General features: G+C 50.8%; 1 protein-coding gene across 2 annotated transcripts in view; it reads right to left on the bottom strand.

Annotated features, from left to right (window-relative positions):
• LOC139597392 (gamma-aminobutyric acid receptor subunit beta-4) overlaps positions 1-21,765 on the bottom strand; it is an 81,897-nt gene that overhangs the window by 14,145 nt on the left and 45,987 nt on the right. For both annotated transcript variants that reach the window (XM_071442700.1, XM_071442699.1), the window contains exon 4: positions 12,530-12,750. In XM_071442700.1, the coding sequence (XP_071298801.1) occupies positions 12,530-12,750 (221 nt within the window). The remainder of the gene's footprint in view (positions 1-12,529; positions 12,751-21,765) is intronic.

The following is a 21,765-nucleotide window of genomic DNA, read 5'->3' as shown; positions in this document are numbered from 1 at the left end:
TGCATTCTCCCCCTATTTTTTCAATTAACCATCTGGAAGGCATTAATCAAGCTACACATTTTTTACTATGTAGGCATAACCAGTGAACTGTTAACTAGAAAGCTTTATCTTCTGAGCCCTGTGGCCTGGGAGAGAGAAAAGAGAGGGAAAAAAAGAAAAAAAAAAACAAGAAAGCAGGGAGGATGAGATGGCGAACCAGTGAAAGAGAAGGAAAAAAAAAAAGAAAGAGCAAAAAAACATCAATGGTTGAAAAAGAGACCAGAAAGGGGGAGAATATGGGAGAAGCTGGGCATAAAATTGGAAATGGGGAGGAGGGGGGAAGAATGTGGGAGGCCAGAAGGGGGAAGGGGGCTGCCCCAGTGGGGGTATCGGGGCAGGGGCTGTGGCAGGGCAGGCTGGCAGCCCCGCAGAGCTGCTGGCTCTTTAAGAAATCTCGTGTGCTAAATTTATCTTCTCTGCTGTCTGTGAAGTCTGTTTGTAGGAGATGAAGCCTTGAGGAGAGCCTTTGCCACTGCCTGCCGTGCTAAAAATAGATCCGAAGAGACGAAGGGAATTTATATATATCCTCACTGGGTCTAGATACAACACTGCAACTGCCCTCTCTCCGAGCAGGGGGCCCAGGCGAGCTCTTAACCCTTTCATCTGTAATGCATTTGGGGTGGAGGAGAAAGCTCTGAGGGGGGAGAAGGACAACAGGACAGGAACCACTTAAAAAATCACCACGGCAGCCTTGCCCTTGCGTGGTTTGCTTTCACAGCCTCCCAGCTGGGCAGCTCCAGGAGGGCAGCTGGGAACACAATGCCCGTCCCACCCTAATGCTGCTGCTGTGCTGGGGTAACTGGGCACTGGGGTGCAGGGGGGAAGCAAAAAGGGGAGCTGCAACCTTGGCAGGAAAGCCCAAGGTGGGAGGCGCAGAGTCCACGGTGGCCGGCGCAGGGACCAAGGAGTGGGATGAGTCATCCCCCTGTGCTGCACACAGCATCCCCTCCCTGGATTATGCTGCACCCCTGGGAAATCGTGGCCACAAAGGCGCTTCCCTGTTTTCCCTAAAGTGTGAGATGCAAAAAATGCATTAAATGAAAATTTTCCACCCCATTTGTGGAGCCCCGCGGGCTAAAAAACCTTTGCACAGTGTCCATCCCAAAATCTCAGCCTGGCTGGCTGGCTTGGCTGCAGAAAGGACAGGCAGCCTGCTCTGCTCACACAGGGACCCTCTCGCCAGGATTTGCTTATCACCTGCAGTGCTGGTTGGAAATGCAGAGCGTGACACAGTGAGATATGGCTGCCACACTCCATGCACCAAGCCCTGCTCACGCTGGCAGCTGGCATAAATCCACAGCCACGCCAATGATTTCTGCAAGATCACACCAATTTGTATCAGCAGAGATTTACATCAGGGCAGAATTTAGCCCTGTTGATTCAAAAGGAAGGGACAGGTAGGACAGAAAGGAGAAAAACAAGATTAAGAGGACATTTGTCCTCAAAAAGCCAGATAATTTCTTTTTTTGCAATTAAAGGGCAGGTATATCCACACTGTGTGGCTCAGCATCCTCCAGAGATACCCCAGTTAGATGCAGATCCCAAACTCCAGGTGATCTGCCCATGTAAAGCTGCTTGGGCAGGTAAAATTGGAACCACGTCAGGCTTTGCTGTGGGTTTTGAGCAGAGGTGGCACAGCCATCCCCAGCTGTGCCAGGCTGCAGCCATCTGCTTATCCAGAGGGTTTCACCTGCAGTGCCTGCCCAGCCTGGGGACACCAGCACTGCAGGACCACCAGGTGTGGGGGCCTGGGTGGAACAAGATCCAAGAGGCAGCTGGTCTGGGGCACCAGGTCCAGCTCAGGTCCTGCCTCTGGGCTTCCTAAACCCTGATAAACCAACCCAGCTTGGGGTAAAGCAAGTGGTGTATCCCAGAGAGGATGGAGGTGTTTGATTCTTTAGACTTCAGAGCTTATGAAGTATCCTGGACACCAACTTCCCTTTGATAGACCCTGCTTGAAGAGTCAACTTTCACCTGCTCCTAGAGGGGCCAAGGAAAATTTCTCCAGCTCCTTTGGTGGCTGTGTACCAAGGGCAGGTGGGACTCATGGAGGGATGAGAGGCTTCAGGCACATCTCACAGTCGAAGGGAAGCATGAGCAAATCTCAGTCACCCCAGTGACCTTTTGGGGTCACAGCACATGCCACCTCTGGTCCAGAAGGCCACAGGACCAACCTTTGCCTCATTTTTTCATGGGTATAAATGTATTACCTTGATAGACTCTGAGCTGTTGTGTGAAGAGATGGGTTTGCTTGGCACGTGGGAGACTGCATGGGGAGGACAGGATAGGGGATGGATGGGGGGTGACACTCAGGACTCCTGTCTCAACAGGCTTAAGAGAGAACCAAGGTGGAAGGAAAGTAAGAGGTGGAAAAATGGGAAGAGAGGATGGCATGAGCACAGTAGGGAAGGCAGGAGTGGAGATGCCAGAGAGGAGAGCAGAGAGCACAGGACAGAGCAGCAGGGTAAGGGAAGAGAGGAGGAGGATCAGGGGATGCACGGGGTAAAGCAGCCTGGAGAGGAAGAGCCAGAGGAGAGCGAGAGGTTAAAAGAGGGAAAGCAGAGGAGAGGATACTCACTCAGTGAGCAGGGAGATGGGGAGACAGGGAACAAACCATCATCCTGTAAACAGCTCTAGACAGAGCACGCTGCCTCCAGAAGACGTGAGCACAGTGAAAGGGAGCAGGGAGCGCGGGGAGCAGAGGGAACGCCAGGGAAGGATGCCACCTTCCCCGTGGCGCTAGCATGAGGCGCTGGCACCCGGCCAGCCCGCATCTTCTCCCTCCCCCTCCTCCTTTCCTGCTTCTCTACCCACCTCCCTCCCCTTTTAAATTCAGAAATTTGTGTGGTGTGAAATCTCATCTGCTTTGACGGCGATTCACGGAGACACTGCCCGTGGAGGGAGCGGCTCTCCCGCGCCGCGCGCTCAGCGAAGCGTCCAGCGCCTTCCACAGCGAGCCCGGCCACCACCACAGCACCCTGCAGCTGCCCTGGCCTGCCCCAGCCCCTGCCCACCCCACAGGCCTCGGGGTCAGCCCCTCACAACATTTACAGCTCCTTCCCCACAAAAAAAAAAAGTCATCCATGCCCTTGGTTCTAATTGTTTCTCCTGAGGTCTGTAGGCGGTTGTGCCATCCAAGTAGCCAAAGCCTGAGTGCCCTGCTACTCCAGGGCACAGCTGGCAGGCAAACACGGGTCATCTGGGGGAAGACTGCTGTGGAGAAAGCACCGTGCAGCTCACAGAAAAAGAAAAAGAAGAAAAAGGAGAAAAGGGACATGGATGAGATGTTGAGCAGCTCGGGCAGGCTGATGGAGATCCCCTTCTCTGCCTGCACTGAGTGGATTGAGCAGAAGGCAAAGCAGCATGGATACCTCACTCTGGAGAGTGCCCTTGTCCCCAGGAGAGGTAGAGACCACCTCTAGAAAAACATCCATGGAGCTCTAAGTCCCACAGTGCCGGTTCTGAGTGTCTGAGAGGAAATGTTCCAATGAGGAAAGCTCTGCCCTCATGAAGCTGGTATGGCCAGAGCAGATGCTGGCATGGGGAGGGTGGTGCAGCCTCGCCTGCTGCTCTGCACCAAGCCTGGCAGCAGCAGAGCATGGCCCCAGCACAGCTGCAGCTCAAAAGGGAGCGCTCAGGTTGCTGCAAACCATCAGTTCTCCACAAATATTTCAGTTCTCTGACATGAACACCACCAGCCATTTCATTCCCCCTCTGATCCTCCTCATCACTGTTTACTTATTAATGGCTTCTTCTGTCTTATTTAGAATGATTATATAAGTGCACAGGCATAGAGCAGCATAGAGCTCCAAGCTGCCATTAAACCCTGCTGCAGCCCAGGGTGTCCTTTCCATCTCCTCCCTACCCTGGTGCTGGGCACCTTCAGGGCAGCTGCACATTCAGCTCCTGTCCCAGCCACATCTCCCTCTGCTGCAGGCCCTGAAAGCCCTTAGCCACCCATTCACCCTCTGCATCATCTCCAGTGTGTTGGGAGAACTGAGCTCACCAGCCACAAGTGTGAGGGGTAAAGGATTACTTCCCAAAAATGTGGCCTGATTGCAAAAGCAGCAAGTCCAGGCTTTCTAAGGAGGACTGAGTGGAAGACAGGAGAAGACCATTACCTGTGAGGCATTGCTAAAGTGAGTGGGGGGCTTTCCCCTTAAAGCTCATCCTCACAAAATAAACTTCTGCACCGTGGCTGTGTCTATCCCAGCAAATTAAAAAGGCCTGGCACTGGTTTCTGAGGGCAGTGTCAACTGGCATGGAACAGTCTTGGTCTGCACTTCAATTTCTACCCCACAGAAGAGGGTCTGGCTGCAGAAAGCCTGTTGGGAATGGTCACCAGCCTCTGCTGGGCTCTAACTGAGGATGCCCAAGGGACTGTTTTGGACACAGAGCAAAGCCAGGAGACAAGCTGACTGTGGAGGACACTGATGTTCAGTGTCCACGAATGTTCCCTGGCACCTTTGGCTTGGAAAGGACACTGACTAAAACTCAGTATGGGGGGGAACAGCACAACTCCCCCCACCACTGCCTTTCTAATTCCAGGGGAGACACAGCCAGCAAACACCTCACCCTATTTCCCTGTTATGGATGAAGTGCCACGATGCAGGGACTAACACAAACACTCTCACAGCCAAAGACAAACATTTAAGTTGCTGGTTACAACGTTCTGGATTCCAGATCTCCTGAGAAGCTAAAGATGCTCCCATCCCCTGGGGATGCAGACTCCCAAAGCTCCCAGCAGTTTGCAGCAATAAGGAGAAGGGATGGAAGCTCAGGTTCTGCAGGACTTATTCAGGCTCGCCCCATGGGGCAAGTTAGACTCCTACGGGAATTCTGGTGACTAAGAGTAGAAAGAGAGGCAAAATTACTGTTTTGCTAAACATGGGAATAAAACCAAAACCGAGTTCTTATTCTGTACGTTCTCAAAGTCAGGCATAAAAAACATGCTGGCAAATGTCACCTTCTGCCTGGCAGTAAGCACAAACTTCCAAGGGCCTGGAGGGATTTATAAACCCGTGGTGAATTTTGCCATTCTTTTCACACAGCCTGATCTTTGCAAACTCCTGGAGGTCATGATTGAACCAAGAGCAAGGCAAGGAGATGGAATATTTTCCCCTCGTGTCTGTTTGCCTAAAACTGACTCCACAAGCCTTGGCACAATCCTGCTAAGGTCACTCTGTTTCCAAAAGCATCTGTGCTTGCATAGGCATCCTTTGATAAATAACAGTGTGCACTGCACTCAGATAGGAGAGGAAAAGGAAGCTTTTCTAAACCAGTGCTCAGGGTACCACTCCTCTTAACCAACCATTTTTCCACCCTGGCAGAGTGCAAAACTGCAAGGTTTTGTTTTTCTGCCCCTTTATTCCATCCCAAATGCAGCATGCATTTGGCCAGCTGCCAGCTGAACTGGGGGATAAGAGACTGTGGAACACCTTAGAAAAGGTTCTTTTCCTACATTTGACTCCCAGATATCAGTGACTTGCACTTAACAGAGGTATCTCCCTTCAAGAGCATCAGGCTAGCACAAGTTGCATTAATAAAACAGCAAAACTTAAACCTATGGGAGGTGGCAAAGAACAGGTAAAGCCCAGGGACAGGCTTAAGAGTGATGGCTGGGACAGGATATGCAGGAAGATGAAGAGGAGCTGCCAGGGTGAGCTGGGGGCTCAGGGCACACCAGCTGCCTCAGGAGACAGTGGAAGCTGCCTGACCTCTGTTTCTGCTAATAAACAACTCAGACTCATAGGAGATGTAGCACAGGCAGCAACTCCAGCCAGGATGGTGCTTGCCTTTGTTCTTGCAAAGATGCAAGGATGTCAAGGATGGAGGAGCAGCTTTAGTTTGCTGCTTTGTCCTGTTTTAGAAAGCTCCAATTCCTTCCACAGCTTCTGAGATTATTGAGAAATTTCATATTATTGAACTTTCTTTAAGTGTTTCCTGTTAAATCCATCAGCCCAACCCTAGGAGACAAAAATGCAGGAGAGAATCCATCCTTAACCTCAGCTGGGGAGCTGAGCTCTTAATTAAACCCTGATTTCCCCTCACCCACCTAAGGAACTCCACTCCAACCTCCACATCTTTGTGCTAAGGAGCTGACCCAAGGCAGGGTTTGGGGGTGGGAGCAGGACAAGGCTCCAGGACCACAGGACCAGCACCAAGGGGATGGATGGATGGATGGATGGATGGATGGATGGATGGATGGATGGATGGATGGATGGATGGATGGATATGAGTCCAACTTTTTGCACCCCCAGCTGCCATGGGGGAGATTTCTGCTGCCTTTGCCCAACCTGCAGAGGGAGCAGGCAGAGCTCCCAGAGGCAGGCTGGAGCCTGAATCATCTCTCTCATATTTCCAGAGAAAACTCTCCCAGGGAGGGAAAGGGAAGCAAAGATAGTAGATTTCTTCCCTGCTGGCCTGTGAGATGGGAGAAGAAAATTGCTCAGTGGTCTCAGCACAGAAAAAAACTCCTCTGTGTTAAAAACTCCTGTCTTAACCCATCAGGCCAGATTCTTGCAGAAAACCAACAAATACCCATGGAGAAAACAAGGACATGGCTGCAGAGAGCAGCTCCAAGTGAGACAGGAGCAGAATAAACCTTTCTACTGGCTGGAGAGCTAAATAACCCCAGGCTGGGCCCTGGGAATGCAACACTGCCAGGACTGGATCCTGATCAAGGGCAGGTTGGGGATGGGGGCTCTGGAGAAGCCCCCAGGAGGAGCCCCAGCCATGGGGAGCGGGCAGGGCAGGCTCTGGGGTGGCACAGGGGGCTGTGACAGCGTGCCAGTGTCCCCAAGGCGGGATGGGCCAGCAGGGGGACGTTTGACATCCCCCTGTGCTGCTCCACAATGCCAGGTGAGGCACAGGGATGTCCTGGCTGCTGCCTGGCCCAGCAGGGAGGTCTGGTCCCCATCAAGGGTCAGCACTGGGAGGGCTGGTGGCCCCAGGAGCAGCTGCCTGGTGAGAAGGCACCACGGAGAGCAGGAATGAGGCGCTGCCAAAGCAGATACACCCAGCACCTCTCAGCTTCAAACATTTTGAGGTGTTTGAAGCACGGCAATTCTCTCCCTCTTGCTTTAGGGGATTTTCTACACCGATGAGAGGGTTCTGCCTCCCCAGGAGAGCATTCCTTGGGCTCGGAGCCCCACGGTGCTGCCTTGGCACCTCTGCGTGCTCCTGAGCTGACTCATTCCTCCTCAAGCACACCTCGTTACATCACCAGGGCCAGGAATAAAAACCCCCACCTCACACATGCACACGTTCCCCAGCACCACCCCCAGCTTCGCAGGAGGAGATCCCTCCTTCCCTCCACACAGGATTGAGCCTCCACCACCACCAAATCCCTCTGCACTTCTCCAGTTGCTCAGTTTACACTGCCTGGGCTCCTCGCCAGCCAGGCACGGTCCACGCTGCTCCCTGCCTGCTTCCCAGCATCCCAGATTCCAGGGAGGAATTCCTGCTTCCCAACATCCCAGATTCCAGGGAGGAATTCCTGCTTCCCAACATCTCAGATTCCAGGGAGGAATTCCTGCTTCCCAACATCCCAGACTCCAGGGAGGAATTCCTGCTTCCCAACATCTCAGATTCCCCACCAGCCCAGGGAGGCAGCCTGGCCTCCTCAAATCACCTGTTTAGCCAAAAATCCTCTAATTAGAACGACACCAAATGGCTTCAAGATTTCCCTGAAGGATGTTTCAAAGCTGGTTTCAAATATGATTCCCCAATTACCACACGAGAATTTCAGCATTGTTACAGTGGTTGCTATTTTTAGGTCTCTGAAAACAGACAGCAAAATGCTGGTGACATCAGCACTTGACTAGTGTCGACTTGTTTCACTACCAAATGGATGCTGCATGGTGTGGGCAAGGAAATAAAAATCCCAGACCAATGTAGAGCTTGAATGTGTAATAATGTAAAGGTTATTGAATATTGGGGCAGGGCTCCAGACAGTGTCTGGAGGTCCAGAGGAAGCCTTGGTAATTCTGTTACTCAAACATCAATGGTGGTTGTAAAGCAGCTTGTAAGAGTGAGGGAAATATTGACCTAAGTGAAACATCAACATGCACTGATGTGGTTTTTCTTAAATGAAAAAATTCTCCCTAAATTTTTGTTAGAAAAAAAAAGAAAAAGCCATTAGGTCATTAGGTAGAAAAGTATATGAAATTCAGCCAGTGCTATGCAGATTTTCCTCACTGTTTTATCCACCTCCCTCCACCACCCAGCAGCTTTGTCTTTGTGGGTAGCACCTTCAAGCCTCCCTTTCTGTTGCAGGATTTCCACATCATTTTAGCACTCCCTGTTTCACACCATGGGTGAACATCCCTCTGGTGCTCCACAGGCACTTCTCACTCCAGCAAGGTGTTCAGGGGCCAGGTGAGTGCCAGGTCACACCTCCTGCATCCCCCATCCCAGTGCCATGTCACACCTCCTGCATCCTCCCATCCCAGTGCCAGGTCACACCTCCTGCATCCTCCCATCCCAGTGCCAGGTCACACCTCCTGCATCCTCCCATCCCAGTGCCATGTCACACCTCCTGCACCTTCCCATCCCAGTGCCAGGTCACACCTCCTGCATCCCCCATCCCAGTGCCAGGTCACACCTCCTGCATCCCCCATCCCACTGTGCCTGTAGAGCTGGGACTGCCCCCTGGGCTGCCTCAGGGCTCTGTTTGGCTTTTTGGGGTTTGTGCCATCTGGTAACTGCTTGGGGAAGGGGGTAGGAAACAGCAGTCCTGCATCCCAGCATCACTGCTGCTGTTTATTCATTCCTTTTGTTGGAGACCTGGCAACCAGCTATTAATGTGAGCCTGGTGGGAATTAATTTTGGAGTAAGCTTTTGTATGGAATGCTTCCCTGAGATGGAGCTGGATTGCACTTCCTTCAACCATTAATTTGCTAATTCCACCAAAACCAAGAAGAATATGCTTTTCTGACTCCCAGCTCTCACAGTAGATTACAGGGCTTCATTTACTTGTGCAAACAAGTTATCTGGAGCCTGCTCTTGCTCTCACAGTGGTCAGGAGCTCCTCATGACTTGGGTGTGCCTTCACTTGGGCCCTGGGGTCTGATCCAGGGATTGAGCCTGGTCCTGCTGGTCCCTGGAACACTTGCTGAAGGCAAGGGCCTGCCAGGATGTCATCCTTCCCTGCTCTCTGACATCAGAGCCTGCTGGAAAAAAATGACTGTTGTGCCACAAATAGCATGATTGAGTCACTTTGCTACGGGATCAGCTCAGAGGAGGGGGAAGCGACCGGCGAGGAGGGAGAGGAGCAGGAGATGTGGGATCTGCTCAGGGGGAACTGGCAAACAAAGGAAAAGAAACAGGTATTGCCTCCTTTGGCCCTCTGCCATCAGGGTGACTCCATTTCATAAATTCCTCCACAAAATGCAGGACAAGAGCAGGATTCAGAGCACAGGGTGCACCTGCACCTCTCTGCCTGTTGGCAGGGCAAGCCTGGCTGCACATTTACAGAGAGGAGGGGAGCTCAGGTGAATATTCAGGGACTGTTTGCTTGCTTGCTTACACCTGCTGTGTATTTTTGAGTAGGATCATTGTTATTTGCACCTGGAAAAAACTGGACCTAGTAGTCCTGTTTTCAGCAAGAATGCAGGTCCAGGAGTCAGTATAGAAAGCAGCCCTAAAGAAATCCATTTCCTACCACTGTGAGCAAAGCTAGAGGGACTTCAAGCATTCAGGGCACCTGGCTTGTACCCCCAGTGCTTCCAGCAAGCCACTCTGACCTGAGGTACAGCTGGGGAGCAGGAGCTGCCATTGCTCAGAGCTTCACTTTAGTAATTGTCATTTTCTCCAGGGGCAAGGGAGCAGCTTCCAGGAAAACCAGCCAAAAGTTAAACCAACACAGGCAGCTCTTACTGAGGCCTGGAAATAGCGGGCAAACAGCTGTCATTTTCTTTCATTTGGCCTGGGTGCAATTTTCCTCTTCTTTCCCATTTGCACAGGTCATTCCAGGGAGCTGGAATGGGAGGGGAAGGGAAGGGAAGGGGTCAGTACATGAGGAGCTGAGTGTCCCAGCCCCAGCCAGCTTGAGTGCAAACCCTCCAAGGACTTGCACTGCCTATCACCCATGCTGCTGGGTTCACACTGCTCATTCTTCAAGCTAAATAGCAGCTGATAAAAATACACCAGCACTTGTACTTGTGCTGTGCAGGTGTGTGCAGAGATTGCCCACCAGCCTGGGGGAGGCAGCTCTGTGCTCAGGTGGGCTGATAGCAGCAAAGAGCAGCCTGAGCTCAGCAGCACTCTTTGCCCCCTCCTTCCTGGATTTATACTCCTACCTGCCTCCAAGTCAAAACATCTTCCTGCCTGCCCTTCTCTCCTGTTGGGATACAGTGAGGAGATGTGGGGGAGTCAGCTGTGGGACTGCTGAGTCTCTCTGGAGGGTCAGCAAAGCCAGCTCGGGGCTCTGTGACAGGTTCAGCCAAACAACCCCACTGGCAATGGGGAGAGATGCTGGACCTGTCCTGGGGAGGGAGAGGCACAGCAGGGACAGGCTCACAGGGCTGGGTTTGTTGCTGTCTCTGGGTCTGGAGCAGAAAGCTTCCATTAATAAAAGGCAAAAGCAGCCCAGACATGACCCCAGGGAGCCCAGGGTGTCCCTCAGCACCAGCAGTGCTGCTGCTCCCTTGGCTTCCCTGGGCTCTGCTGCAGCAGGGAGAGCACGGGGCACAGCCACCTCTGGCAGGATGATGTTCTGGGCAGCCTCTTGCTTTGCCATGCCCTGCCCTGCCCAAAACGGCCCTGCCACTCAGAGAGGTGTAAAATAACCCTAAAGTCACACTTTGCCACAGAACATGACAGAGCACAAGAGCTGATATGTAAATGGGAAGGGTGGGTGCACCCTCTCTGAAGGGGAAACGTCTTTCCTCCCCCCTTGCCTCCATCTCTGGGACAAAAGCCCAGAGATGCTATCACAAATATTTGTGGAGGCAGGTCAAAAGAGCCAGCTGTGAATTTTGGTAACTGAAAAGGAAAATAAAAAACATGACAAAAATAAAAAACCCTCACCAAACCCAACAACAACAAAAACCCAAACAACAAAAAAAACCCCAAAACCCTGAGACTAAAGCAAACAAATACAGGGTTGGAAAAGTCATTTCCCAGATTACAGCTACAGCATCCTGCAGCTGCAAATTTGCTTTTTTGCCCTCTGCTTCTCCACTCAACTTTATTACATACCCTGGCCCCTTCACATACCCAGATGAAAGAGTAAGGTCAACCTTTTCTCCCTGCCCTTCACACAAGCACAGCTATTTCAATGGCCTTGGACTTGCCTATGTTCCAGACACGGCAAAGCATCTCCTCACTGAGGACCATTCTCCTACCAGATATCAATTTTCAAGCCTCCATCCTCAGAATTGTTCTAATAAACAGATGTTTTCCTTAACCTTACACAAACCTATCTTGAACACAAAAAATGACCGAAGTGGTTTGACTAAAAGGGTACAAACATTTAGTCTTGGATACCACAGTAACAAAGGCTCATCTCCATAGCCCAAACTTGCAGAAAATTATAAGCAACTGAAAATGAATGTTTCAAATGGAAGTGTTATGCAACATGAATGACAGTGACCTGAAACGCCCAGAGCAGACTATTCCCCTCTCCAACATCCATCTATAGCAGCACAGGAAATGTTGGAGGCCTGAAAGAAACAGCCATTTCCAGCTTGGAGAAAGAACAGAGACACAAAACTGCGTAGCACTGGAGTATCTTTTGGGCTCTTGCCTTGCCAGAATATTTTTAGAGACAAGAGAAGTTCAAATGAGGTGTGATTTTTGACAGGAGTAAGAGCCTGAATGAGGGATGTGGGGCTCCAGGGACTCTCCAAAATGCAGTTTATTGTATCTGAGAGGTTACAGCATCCAGGGTTGTGGGTGACAGAGCTGTGCCCACAGCTGCCAGCTCCAGCTGCAGGCAGGCCTGGACACCCTTTGGTTTAGGTTACAATGCATTTTATACTTTTCTTTGCTGAGCATCTTCATACAGGAGAACCAATCTATACCTTAACTTTTATCTATAGCCTATCATAACTATTATAATTACCATATTCATGTTACTATTCTCCAATCACTCAAAGTCAGTACATTACAGTTTAAGCTAGAAGTTGTTTTTCAGTTTTCTTGCAGTGGAAAATTCTGAGACCTTTTTTCTACTTGCAGCTTTCCTGCCTTGTTTGCCTGTGCTGTCTTTCTGCTTGGTAAAAACATCTTCTCGTTTGTGGTGGGTTTATCCTTTGCTCTAAGCCATAAAAACCCCTTCTAACTAACACACCCTTGGTTAGCCAGTGAGACTGGCTCAGCAATTCTTTTCTTCTCTATCAAAACTTGCTTCCATCTCTATTCCTTCTTCAGATTCTACATTCAAAAATCTTTCTGCTAAGCACACCTCTCTCTCTGTGAGACTTTCTTGTCCAACTTTCATCCTTCCCAACAGACAGGAGCCATTAAAGCAAACCCTGGGGCTCACCTGAGGCCGTAGAGGACGGTCCCGTCGGGGTGCAGCCGGATCATGCGGTTCTTCACCGTCACCCCGTGCAGAAAGGACTTCTTGTCGTTCAGGAAATAGGTGTCAGGCAGCCACAGCTGGTCAGCCACCCTGTTGTCCAGGGTCAGGTTGAGAGGAAGGTCGTTGTAAGCCAGGCGTTTGTCCCGCCAGCTCTGCTGGAAGTACATGGTGATGGTGTAATCCTGGCAGAGAAACGGGCACACGTCAGCCTGGGCCACTGCAGCTCCAGCCCCTCTCCAACCACTGCCAACACCTCCCCCGGCTCCTCAGCACCCAAATGGGTGGGTCTACACCTCCAACACTTTTTTAAGGGTTTTTTTGAGGGTTTTTTTTGGTTATTTTTGGTTTATTTTGGTTAGTTTGGGTTTTTTGTGGTTTTTTGTTGTTTTTCATTTTTTTGTTTTGGTTTGTTTTGGGTTTTTTCAGTTTTTTTTTGTTTTTTTTTTGTTTTGTTTTGTTTTAGTTTGGGTTTTTTCTCTTTTTTTTCCTCTTTTTTTTGGAGGGGTGTGCGCTGCGATTCGTTCTGTGAAAATGGGAGCAAGCCCATGTTTTACAGGGGACAAAACACCATTACATTTTGTCCCCTGCTCCCCCTGTCCTTGCCATTTATGTTTCCAATCAAGCAAAACTGCATCCCAGCCCTGCTGTCCCAGCCTGCTGAGAGCTTGTCTGCACCACCAGCAGCAGTTCAGGTATGGGAGCACCAAAGGGTGCTCAAATTTATGGGGAATAAATTTTAGCCAACAGTGGCTACCCAGCAAAGACTTCCAGGGCTGTTCCCCACTTCCCTCACACAAAGGTCACATAAATGAAATCCACCCATGTCCAGGCACTGCTCCTCTAGTTGGTAAAAGCTAATTTTGGTTTCAGCGGAAGCTGAGGTTGTTCCAAAGGGCACAGGGAGAGCCTCACCTCGAGGCCAAGGTGTGAAGATCAGGCCAGGCCAGCCAAGACAAGCTCTGAGCACTTGCCTCACTATGGGAGCTGAGCTGGGAGCTCGTGGTGGTTCTCAGGAAGGGGCATAAGGGGAGGAAATCTGTCATCAGTGGAGCACGAGCCACTGGCAAAGGGGCAGTTCCCTGAAAAATTCCCCATAAATTTGGGCATCAGGAGAAAGTTCTTCATGGCAAGGGTTGTTAAACATCAGAATGGAGTGTCTAGGGAGGTGGTGGAGTCCCCATCCCTGGAGGGGTCCAAGGAACCACTGGATGTGGCACTCAGGGCCATGGTCTGGCTGACAAAGCTGGGGTCAGTCAGTCACAGGTGGAACTCAATCTTAGAGGTCTTTTCCAGCCTAAATAATTCTGTGATTCCCAAGCCATCCCCAGCTAGCACAATGCCATACAAACCTCCTGCTCTCCTCCTGTCCAACAGAGAAAACTGACACTTCAAACTGTTGCTAACACCAGAATTTTACAGAAGGGAGCAGGAGCTGTTGGTGGCTGCTGCTCTTCAGAAGCCAAACCCATTGCTGGGCACATCCAGGGCACATCCAGAGGCCTTGGATCAGCCTGTTCAGAGGCACACTGTGGTGCCACATAATAGAACAGCTTCTTCTTCTTCTCAGCTAAACAAGCAGTACAGGAAGGAGTCTTGTACACACCAACAACAGGAAACATTCTCAGGAAACATTATCATAGCAGGTCTTAAATATGCTGGGAGATAAGAGTTTTGGAGGAAACCAGATGGCATTAAAAGCTATGGATTGATTAGGAAGTGAGCACAAGTCCTGTTGACAGTGACCTTACAGAAGTCAGAGATTTTTCCCCAAGTCCTTAAATAAAAAGCTATAGGAATGTGCTTCTTGTTGACAGAGTGATAAATCTATCTTTTGTCCCTTAAAAAGGAAATAAGACTAGAAGTTTCTCTTCTCAATTAGGTGAAAAGACATCTCCTAGGACTTAGGAGACTTCATCTCAAACTTAAGGATAGCCAACTGGACAGAAGCTAAAAAGTCTTGCCTAAGCAATTTAGTAGAAAAAGAAGAGAACAAAGAAACGAATGACTTTTGTGAGGTGTTTTACTAGGGGCAAAGACCTTTGGCACCTGGCTCAGTTTTTCTCTGTAAAGAGTTTTGTTATTTTGCCTTTTATTAAAACCTTTTTAACACTACCACAGAAGCCATCCTGCTGATTTTAAGCCTTCTAAGGTAGCTGAGCTACCTTGGGTGTGAAACAGATCTCCAAGATCTTATGAGACTCAGCTCAAAAAGACCCATATTAAAAGCATTTTTGCAGATGATCTAGAACAGGTGGGATCACAGACACATTGTCTCTTCTCAAGCAGTCCCTGCAGTGCCACAGGAATCTCCTTGACCACATGAATTTGCAGGATGAGCCTTTCTGCTCTGCAAATCCCAGGGAGGAGCTGGTGAGGAGCTTGCTCATGCACCAACATCTGGGCTGAGCACTGAGGCATCTGCCTGCCTGTCTTCTCCCACAGCCTTCATTCAAAGCCAGGTTTGATTAACACCTCTGAAAACAAGCTCCAATAATCCCACATCACAGATAATGCCAGCTTTTGGGTATCTAACTATGATTCAGAAACCCAGAGCCACATGCACATCTGAAAGGTCATGGTGTAAATCTGTGGAGCACACCAGATACAGAGCTGTATCTGTCACTTGCTGGGCTGTCTTGAAAAGAACAAAGATGCACTGACAGCTTGCTGGCCAAGGAGCTGTTTTGCTCTGCTTTTTAAAGGACTCTAAACTCCAGCCTCAGAAGTCTCACAGTCCATCTCTCTGGGGCACAAACATTCTCATTTGGTCAGGACCCTGCAAAGGAAGATATTTCCCCCAGAACCCCTCCCAGGGTGCTTGGGGCTGCACTGCAGTGAGAGCACAGAGGAGCAGAGCATCCAAATTCCCGAATCCTCTTACTGCTGTTGGTAACAGGCTCATCCCCTGCCTGTGGGACACTTGGCTACAGAGACATCCTTTCCATTCCCCCCTTTGAGAACTCCACCCACACATCTTGGCAAGCTCCTTCACTGACCTGCATTTCCCTAACCCTTGACAGAGCCCTGCAACACCTCACCCCTAACCAGGCCACCCTGATGTCACTGCAGGCTCCTGCCAGCCTTCAAGCAGCAGCAGGCAAGAGGTGGCACTGATCTCCAGAAGACAAAAAGGGCAAGCTGCTTACAAAGTGAACAATGCCCCTGGTGAAACACATCCTCTGTGTTCCCAGGGCTGATGGAACAGGCTCAGAGGGGTGCTGACAGAGAAGCTACACCCTGCCATCAGCTAGAGGATGCTCTTCAGGTGCAGAGACCTTCCTGGGAAGAGCAGCCAGCCCAGCCCAGGGCTGAGCTCTGTTCTCCAGCCTTCCTGGGTTCCTTGGCACAACAGATTTCTCTGGGCAGCATCGTGGAGGTGAGAACTTGATAACATGGTTCATGGCAGGGCCTCAGGTTTCCCTCAGCCTCTCTCTCTGCTGGTTCCTGTGCTCCACTTCTTGTTCTGCTGCTCTCATCTCATTGCTGAACAGCAGGCAGGATTTCTGGGCAGAAGGAAGAGCAGGGCAGGTGCCCACCCCACAGTGGTCAGCCCTCCCAGGAGGGACAAGGGGCACTGACATGGCACGGACAGAGCCCAGCCATGGGCAAGAGGGACAGGGCAGGCACAGCTGAGGCTGGAGGCAGCACTGGCAGGGCCCCTGCAGCAGGTGAGAGGGGCAGAATGCAGGAGAGAAGCAGTGAGCTTGCCTGCCCCTTCATGCCCCATTTCCAGGGGCCAGGCAGTCATGGAGTACCCATGTGCCACCCTAACATCACACCCTGGCCAGGCTCCAGAGCTGCTGAGACCTTAATCCCAGCCTTCCTTGCAGAGGAACACAAGGGTGACACTTGGGACCTTAATCCCAGCCTTCCTTGCAGAGGAACACAAGGGTGGCACTGCTCTGCAGCAGCACAATGGCCAGATGGAGCCAAGGCATGCAGGGGTTCATGGGTTCAGGAATCAAGCACTGAGCCTGATTTCCCTCCAAGCCTCGGATGACGAGGCCTTTGTTGGGGTTTTTTTCTGTCACTGGGCTGATATGAGGCTTTCCCAAACCTCCCACTGATCCATGACACTCACCAGCCTGCTGATGCCACACATATGACACCAGCTGGGGTTCCCAGAGGCACCAGCTGGCAGCAGTTGGCCAATTTACCAGGTTCAGTGAAGAACCTTGAGTTAAACACACCTGGAGCTCTCACACCCCTCCAGCTCTTCCTTCCACCTCACCCCTGAGGCACCTTGGTGGGACAGCACAGCTGGGTGTCCCTGCTGCCTGTGCAGGGCTAAGTGAGGGGTTTTGCCTCTGCACACACACCCAGCAAGCAGAGCTCTCCTCTGATGCTGCTGGAGGAGCAAATGAGAGGTGCAGGAAAATCTGACTTGTCCCTTGTCTCTAAATGAGAGATGGAGGAAAATCTGACTTGTCCCTTGTCTCTAAATGGGAGAGGTGCAGGAATACCTGACTTTTCCCTTGTCTCTAAATGAGAGAGGTGCAGGAAAATCTCACTTTTCCTTAGTCTCTAAATGAGAGATGGAGGAAAATCTGACTTGTCCCTTGTCTCTAAATGACAGAGGTGCAGGAAAATCTGACTTTTCCCTTGTCTGTAAATGAGAGAGGTGCAGGAAAATCTGACTTGTCCCTTGTCTCTAAATGGGAGAGGTGCAGGAATATCTGACTTGTCCCTTGTCTCTAAATGACAGAGGTGCAGGAAAATCTCACTTTTCCCTTGTCTCTAAATGAGAGGTGCAGGAAAATCTGACTTGTCCCTTGTCTGTAAATGAGAGAGGTGCAGGAAAATCTGACTTTTCCCTTGTCTCTAAATGGGAGAGGTGCAGGAAAATCTGACTTTTCCCTTGCCTCTAAACTGGCAGCCCAGCCCCTCTCCACCCTGCACCAGGGCAGCTCCAGCAGCAACACAAATGCTTCCAAATGATGGATCCCACTGGTCTCTGTGGAGGACCATAAAATGCTCAGGCAGGGCCAGAGTCTGGCAGAGCTTTGTGGGGAGCTCCCAGCTCGCCCTGCCAAGGTGATCTGCACTGGGATAGAAGGCAGGACCCACACTGGAAGGGGCATACATGTGCCAGGCCACCCTGTGCAAGCTCCTGCTTCATCTGGGGGGAGGAGAGGTGAGGCTGGAAGTAGGGAGATAGACACCACTCCTCACCAGAAACTGCACTTTGGAAAGTGTTCACTGTGACCCTGGAATTCATTTTTTAAAAAACAAAAGCTGGAACAGGACAAAGGGAGCTTCTGAAGGGTGGATATGACCAGAAGTTGCATGTCTCCCCTTGTTCTCCCTTTTCCCATCCCAAGGAAAAGCAAGCTTTGCAAAGATACCTGCAAACTCTGCCCAGCTGGGCTTTGCTACCAGAGCTGAGCTGGCCATGTCAGGCTGCCCTGCCCTGCCCAGCATCCCCCTGTGGGAGCTGAAATGCCAGAATCACCAGCTCTGGCCAGGGGGAAGCTCTTTCAGCCCTGCTGAGGCTCACTGACCTAAAAAGCAGGAGCCTCTTTGCTAAAATGCTTTGTGTGTTTCAAAAGAAGCCTCTCCTCCCTCTCTGCCAGCCCAGCAGTGGCCAGATCCCTTGGTTTGTCCCCAAGGTGTGGTACCCAGCAGCTCCCAGCTCCAGCAGCACTCCCAGGGCTTTCACAGAATTCACAGAACCACCAGGCTGGAAGAGATCTTTGAGATCATTGAGTCCAACCCAGCCCCAAACCCTCAACCAAACCCTGGCACCCAGAGCCACATCCAGGCTTTGTTAAACACACCCAGGGATGGGGACTCCACCACCTCCCTGGGCAGCCATTCCAGAACTTTATCCCTTTTCTGTAAAAAACTTCAACTCCCTGCAGCAGCAGCAGCAGCAGCAGCAGCATCCCTGAGCTGCCCTCCCATGCCAGCTGTGTGTGGGATGGCTCTGGGCACCCCAGCTCCCCTCCTGCGGCTCAGATGGCACCTGAGCTGCTGGAAAAGCTGGGGAGCTGTGAGCCTGGCTGTCCCTGAGGGATCCCTGCACATGCCTGGCTCTGCTGAGCAGCTCTGTGCCAGCTGCCAGTGCCAGCCCCTGATGCCCCCACTCCCAAGGGCTCCAAAGCCTTTCCAAAGGCTTTTTTCTCTCTCTGTGAGGCACACAGGGCAGAGGTGAGAGCCGGCAGACACTCATGGTGCAGAGGTGCTCCCCTGTGAGCAGAGCTCACCTGGAGGGACACAAAACACCCTGCAGAAGGAAGAGGAGATTACCTGGGGGGCCCACATGTTGGGATGATGGGGTGTCCTACCTGCTGCTGAGGACAGGAATGCTAAAATCCATCTCCAGCTGAGAGGATATTGCTAACTACAGCCAGTCCTGAAGCTCAGCTGAGCCCCCACACCAAAGATGGTATGCACTGTGAGAGGCTGGAGTGCTGACACGGCAGGGGCATGAATGGAGGAAGGTGTTTCCTGCAGAACCCCAGAGGCAACAAACTCAGCCAAGCATGCACAGGGATTCCCCAGACTCTCAGAGGACAGGGCAGAGAAGTCTGAGGGAACAGCAGCTGAGTCACAGCAAGAAGGGAAATAAGCTGGCACTATTGCTATGAATTCAAGAATGAATTTCCACTGGCTCATTTTTCAAACACCTTTATTAACATCTATCCTATAAGCTGCTTCTCTCCCTCCACCTCACAGAGCCCCTTTTGGGAGTGAAATGCTCCTTGGGAAGCAAACCTGGCCTGGCCCTGGACCCCTCCCTGTGGTGCTGGCTCTGTCCAGCCCAGGAGCAGAAATGAACCCACTGCCACACGATACCAAAGCTGCCTCTTGGAGAAGTGTCCCAGGCTAAGATGCCAGGTGTGAGCACAGGAACAAACTTGCTTGTGCAGAGAAAGGCACAGTTTGGGGGGAACAAGGCAGTGAAGGACTTGTGAACCTGGGAAGGGGACTAAAGCAGGAGAGGAGCCACTCCTGCCATGGGCAGCACAGGCTGGGGGCTGCTGGAGCAGTAACAGCCTGGGAGGCAGCAGGAAGCTGAGGATGGAGGCAGCAGATATCATCTGAAGCCACCATAACTCCGTGAGGACACAGAACAGCTGCTGGTGGGCCAGCCATAGCTGTTAAATGGTGTGCAGGGATGTGCCCAAACCACCAAGGACACAGCACTTCAGGGAGTCAGCTCAGCCTGGGAGCCTGAAGCTCCTTGCCCACGGATCAGGGAACAGCAAGGGGTGGGCAGGAGCAGTTCAGGCACCATGGGGCATCGTGTCTGTCCCTTTCTGTCACTGCAGTGACAGGAGGGATACAAAACCGAGGGGCCCCTCTTCTCCTGCAGTCCTGTGTCAGTTTGCAGGACACAAACATGCTCTGAACACACGTGTAGCTCTTACAAATGTGTTTGTGCTGGGTTTGCAGACACAGGTGTATGTGTCAGACCAAAAGTCTTTATACAGTCAGAGCCTGTCTTCAGCAACAGGAAGGAAATGGCAGGGGGGAATAGAAGTTAAAAAGGGTCTTTGTTGTGATACTTAATTCTGCAGCTATTTGGACTTAAGGATCTCCTCAGTCAGAGCTGGTACCTTCTTAATTGAAGACACTGTTTCTCTTATGAGAGCTAATCTTATTTCTCAAAATATTCAACCTTTGGCATCTGCAGTCTTGTGGCTGTGAGTCCTTCACTGTTTGCACATCCCTTTAAACAGGTACCAGTCAGGTTTTCTCTTTTCCAACTCCCTGTAGTGCATGTATTAAGCTGGTAAACAACCACAACCTTGTGCTCTCAGGCTCACAGTGTCCCACCTCCTTTTAGACACTTCAGGGTTACTCATCAGAGCACAAATAACCACAAACACTCTCAGAACTAGTTGAGAGGCTCTGATAGAGGCAGGAGACAGTAAGGCAGGGAGAACTGTTGCAGGGGTTAAGCACAGAGCAGAGCTCAGGCACAGTCTGACGTTCAGCAATGGGTTGTTGCACAAGAATAGACTGAAGGCAAGGTAATGGAAATAACTTTCCACAGAGCCTGTGCAATTAGATGTTACAAAAGCATGAAGTCAGGAGCATAAGAGTATTTTGGAAGGTCTAAGCATTAATATGGAAAATAAATTCAAGTTGTTATGGAAAGGAACTCACAGGAAAGAACAGCTCAAGGATGCTGAGCCTGCTGCTGCAAGGCTCCATCTTCCAACTGCTCCCATGTTTGAACAGAACTCCCAGCAGCTGCTCCCCAAATGCCCAGCACAGCTCCTGAGAGACACACCTCGTGGGCAGGCTGGGTCAGATCGTTTTCCTTCGTGCTGTGACCTAGAGAACCCTCAGCACTGAGCTAGTCCAGGGGCAGAAGTGTGCAGGCTCATTAGGGGCTCCGCTAGACTCAGGCACCAGGACCAGAAATTGAAAGAATAATGTGTGTGGAGAGGTCAAATATTTGCTCAGAATACAGCAATTCTGGCAACACAGATATTGCCTTGTGCCTGGTCCATTTTTGTGGATGACAAAAGAGTTGGATACCTTTCAGTGGGGCTTTGGAAGTGAAGGTGACTGTTCCAGGCTGTTACTGGAGGCTCCTTCACCAAGCACTTGTGGGGTACTGGGAACAATAACTTCCTGCAGGGGAGAGTGGGCACTGCTCTTCTGCTGCTGCAGGGCTCTGGCCATGAGGGATAAAGGAGGTTTTGCAACTCACCTCTAGCTCTGGCTGTACCACTTGACTTTTCCCCCCCTGACTTTGATAAAGAACCTCCTTTTGGAGAAGCAACCAAATAAAAGTCCTTCCCTATATAAGCAAATGACATATGGTCTCCTTGTCCAAGATCACAAAAAAACATTAGGAAAGCCAAGATGCTCCAGAAAGAGGGAGAAAAATGGAACATCTGACTTAGTAAAAACCAAGCTGCCACTGCCAGAGACTAATGAACAGTTTGCTGGCTTCAACTTCTTTGATGATTAAACACCAGCTCCTGTTCCCGTCATTCTTGGGAAAGAAATTAAAGGACAAAGTAGTCCTCAAGTATGTTTCATTTGAAGGAGGGGATGGGAGAAAGAAGGGGAATTGTTTTGAAGGGGAGAAGACAGGATCTGCCTGCAGTCAGCTGCAAGGAATTGGAATGGTGTAAAATGTACAGGAATGTACAGGAATATATAGGAAATATACAGGAATGTGCAGGAATGTATGGGAATATACAGGAATATACAGGAATGTAAAGGAATATATA

The sequence above is a fragment of the Agelaius tricolor genome, unplaced genomic scaffold (assembly GCF_023055355.1).
Source record: "Agelaius tricolor isolate 1412-34295 unplaced genomic scaffold, bAgeTri1.0.p SCAF_17, whole genome shotgun sequence".
Taxonomy (NCBI): domain Eukaryota; kingdom Metazoa; phylum Chordata; class Aves; order Passeriformes; family Icteridae; genus Agelaius; species Agelaius tricolor.
The sequence above is the reverse complement of the archived record's forward strand: the minus strand, read 5'-3'. Positions and strand labels throughout refer to the sequence as shown.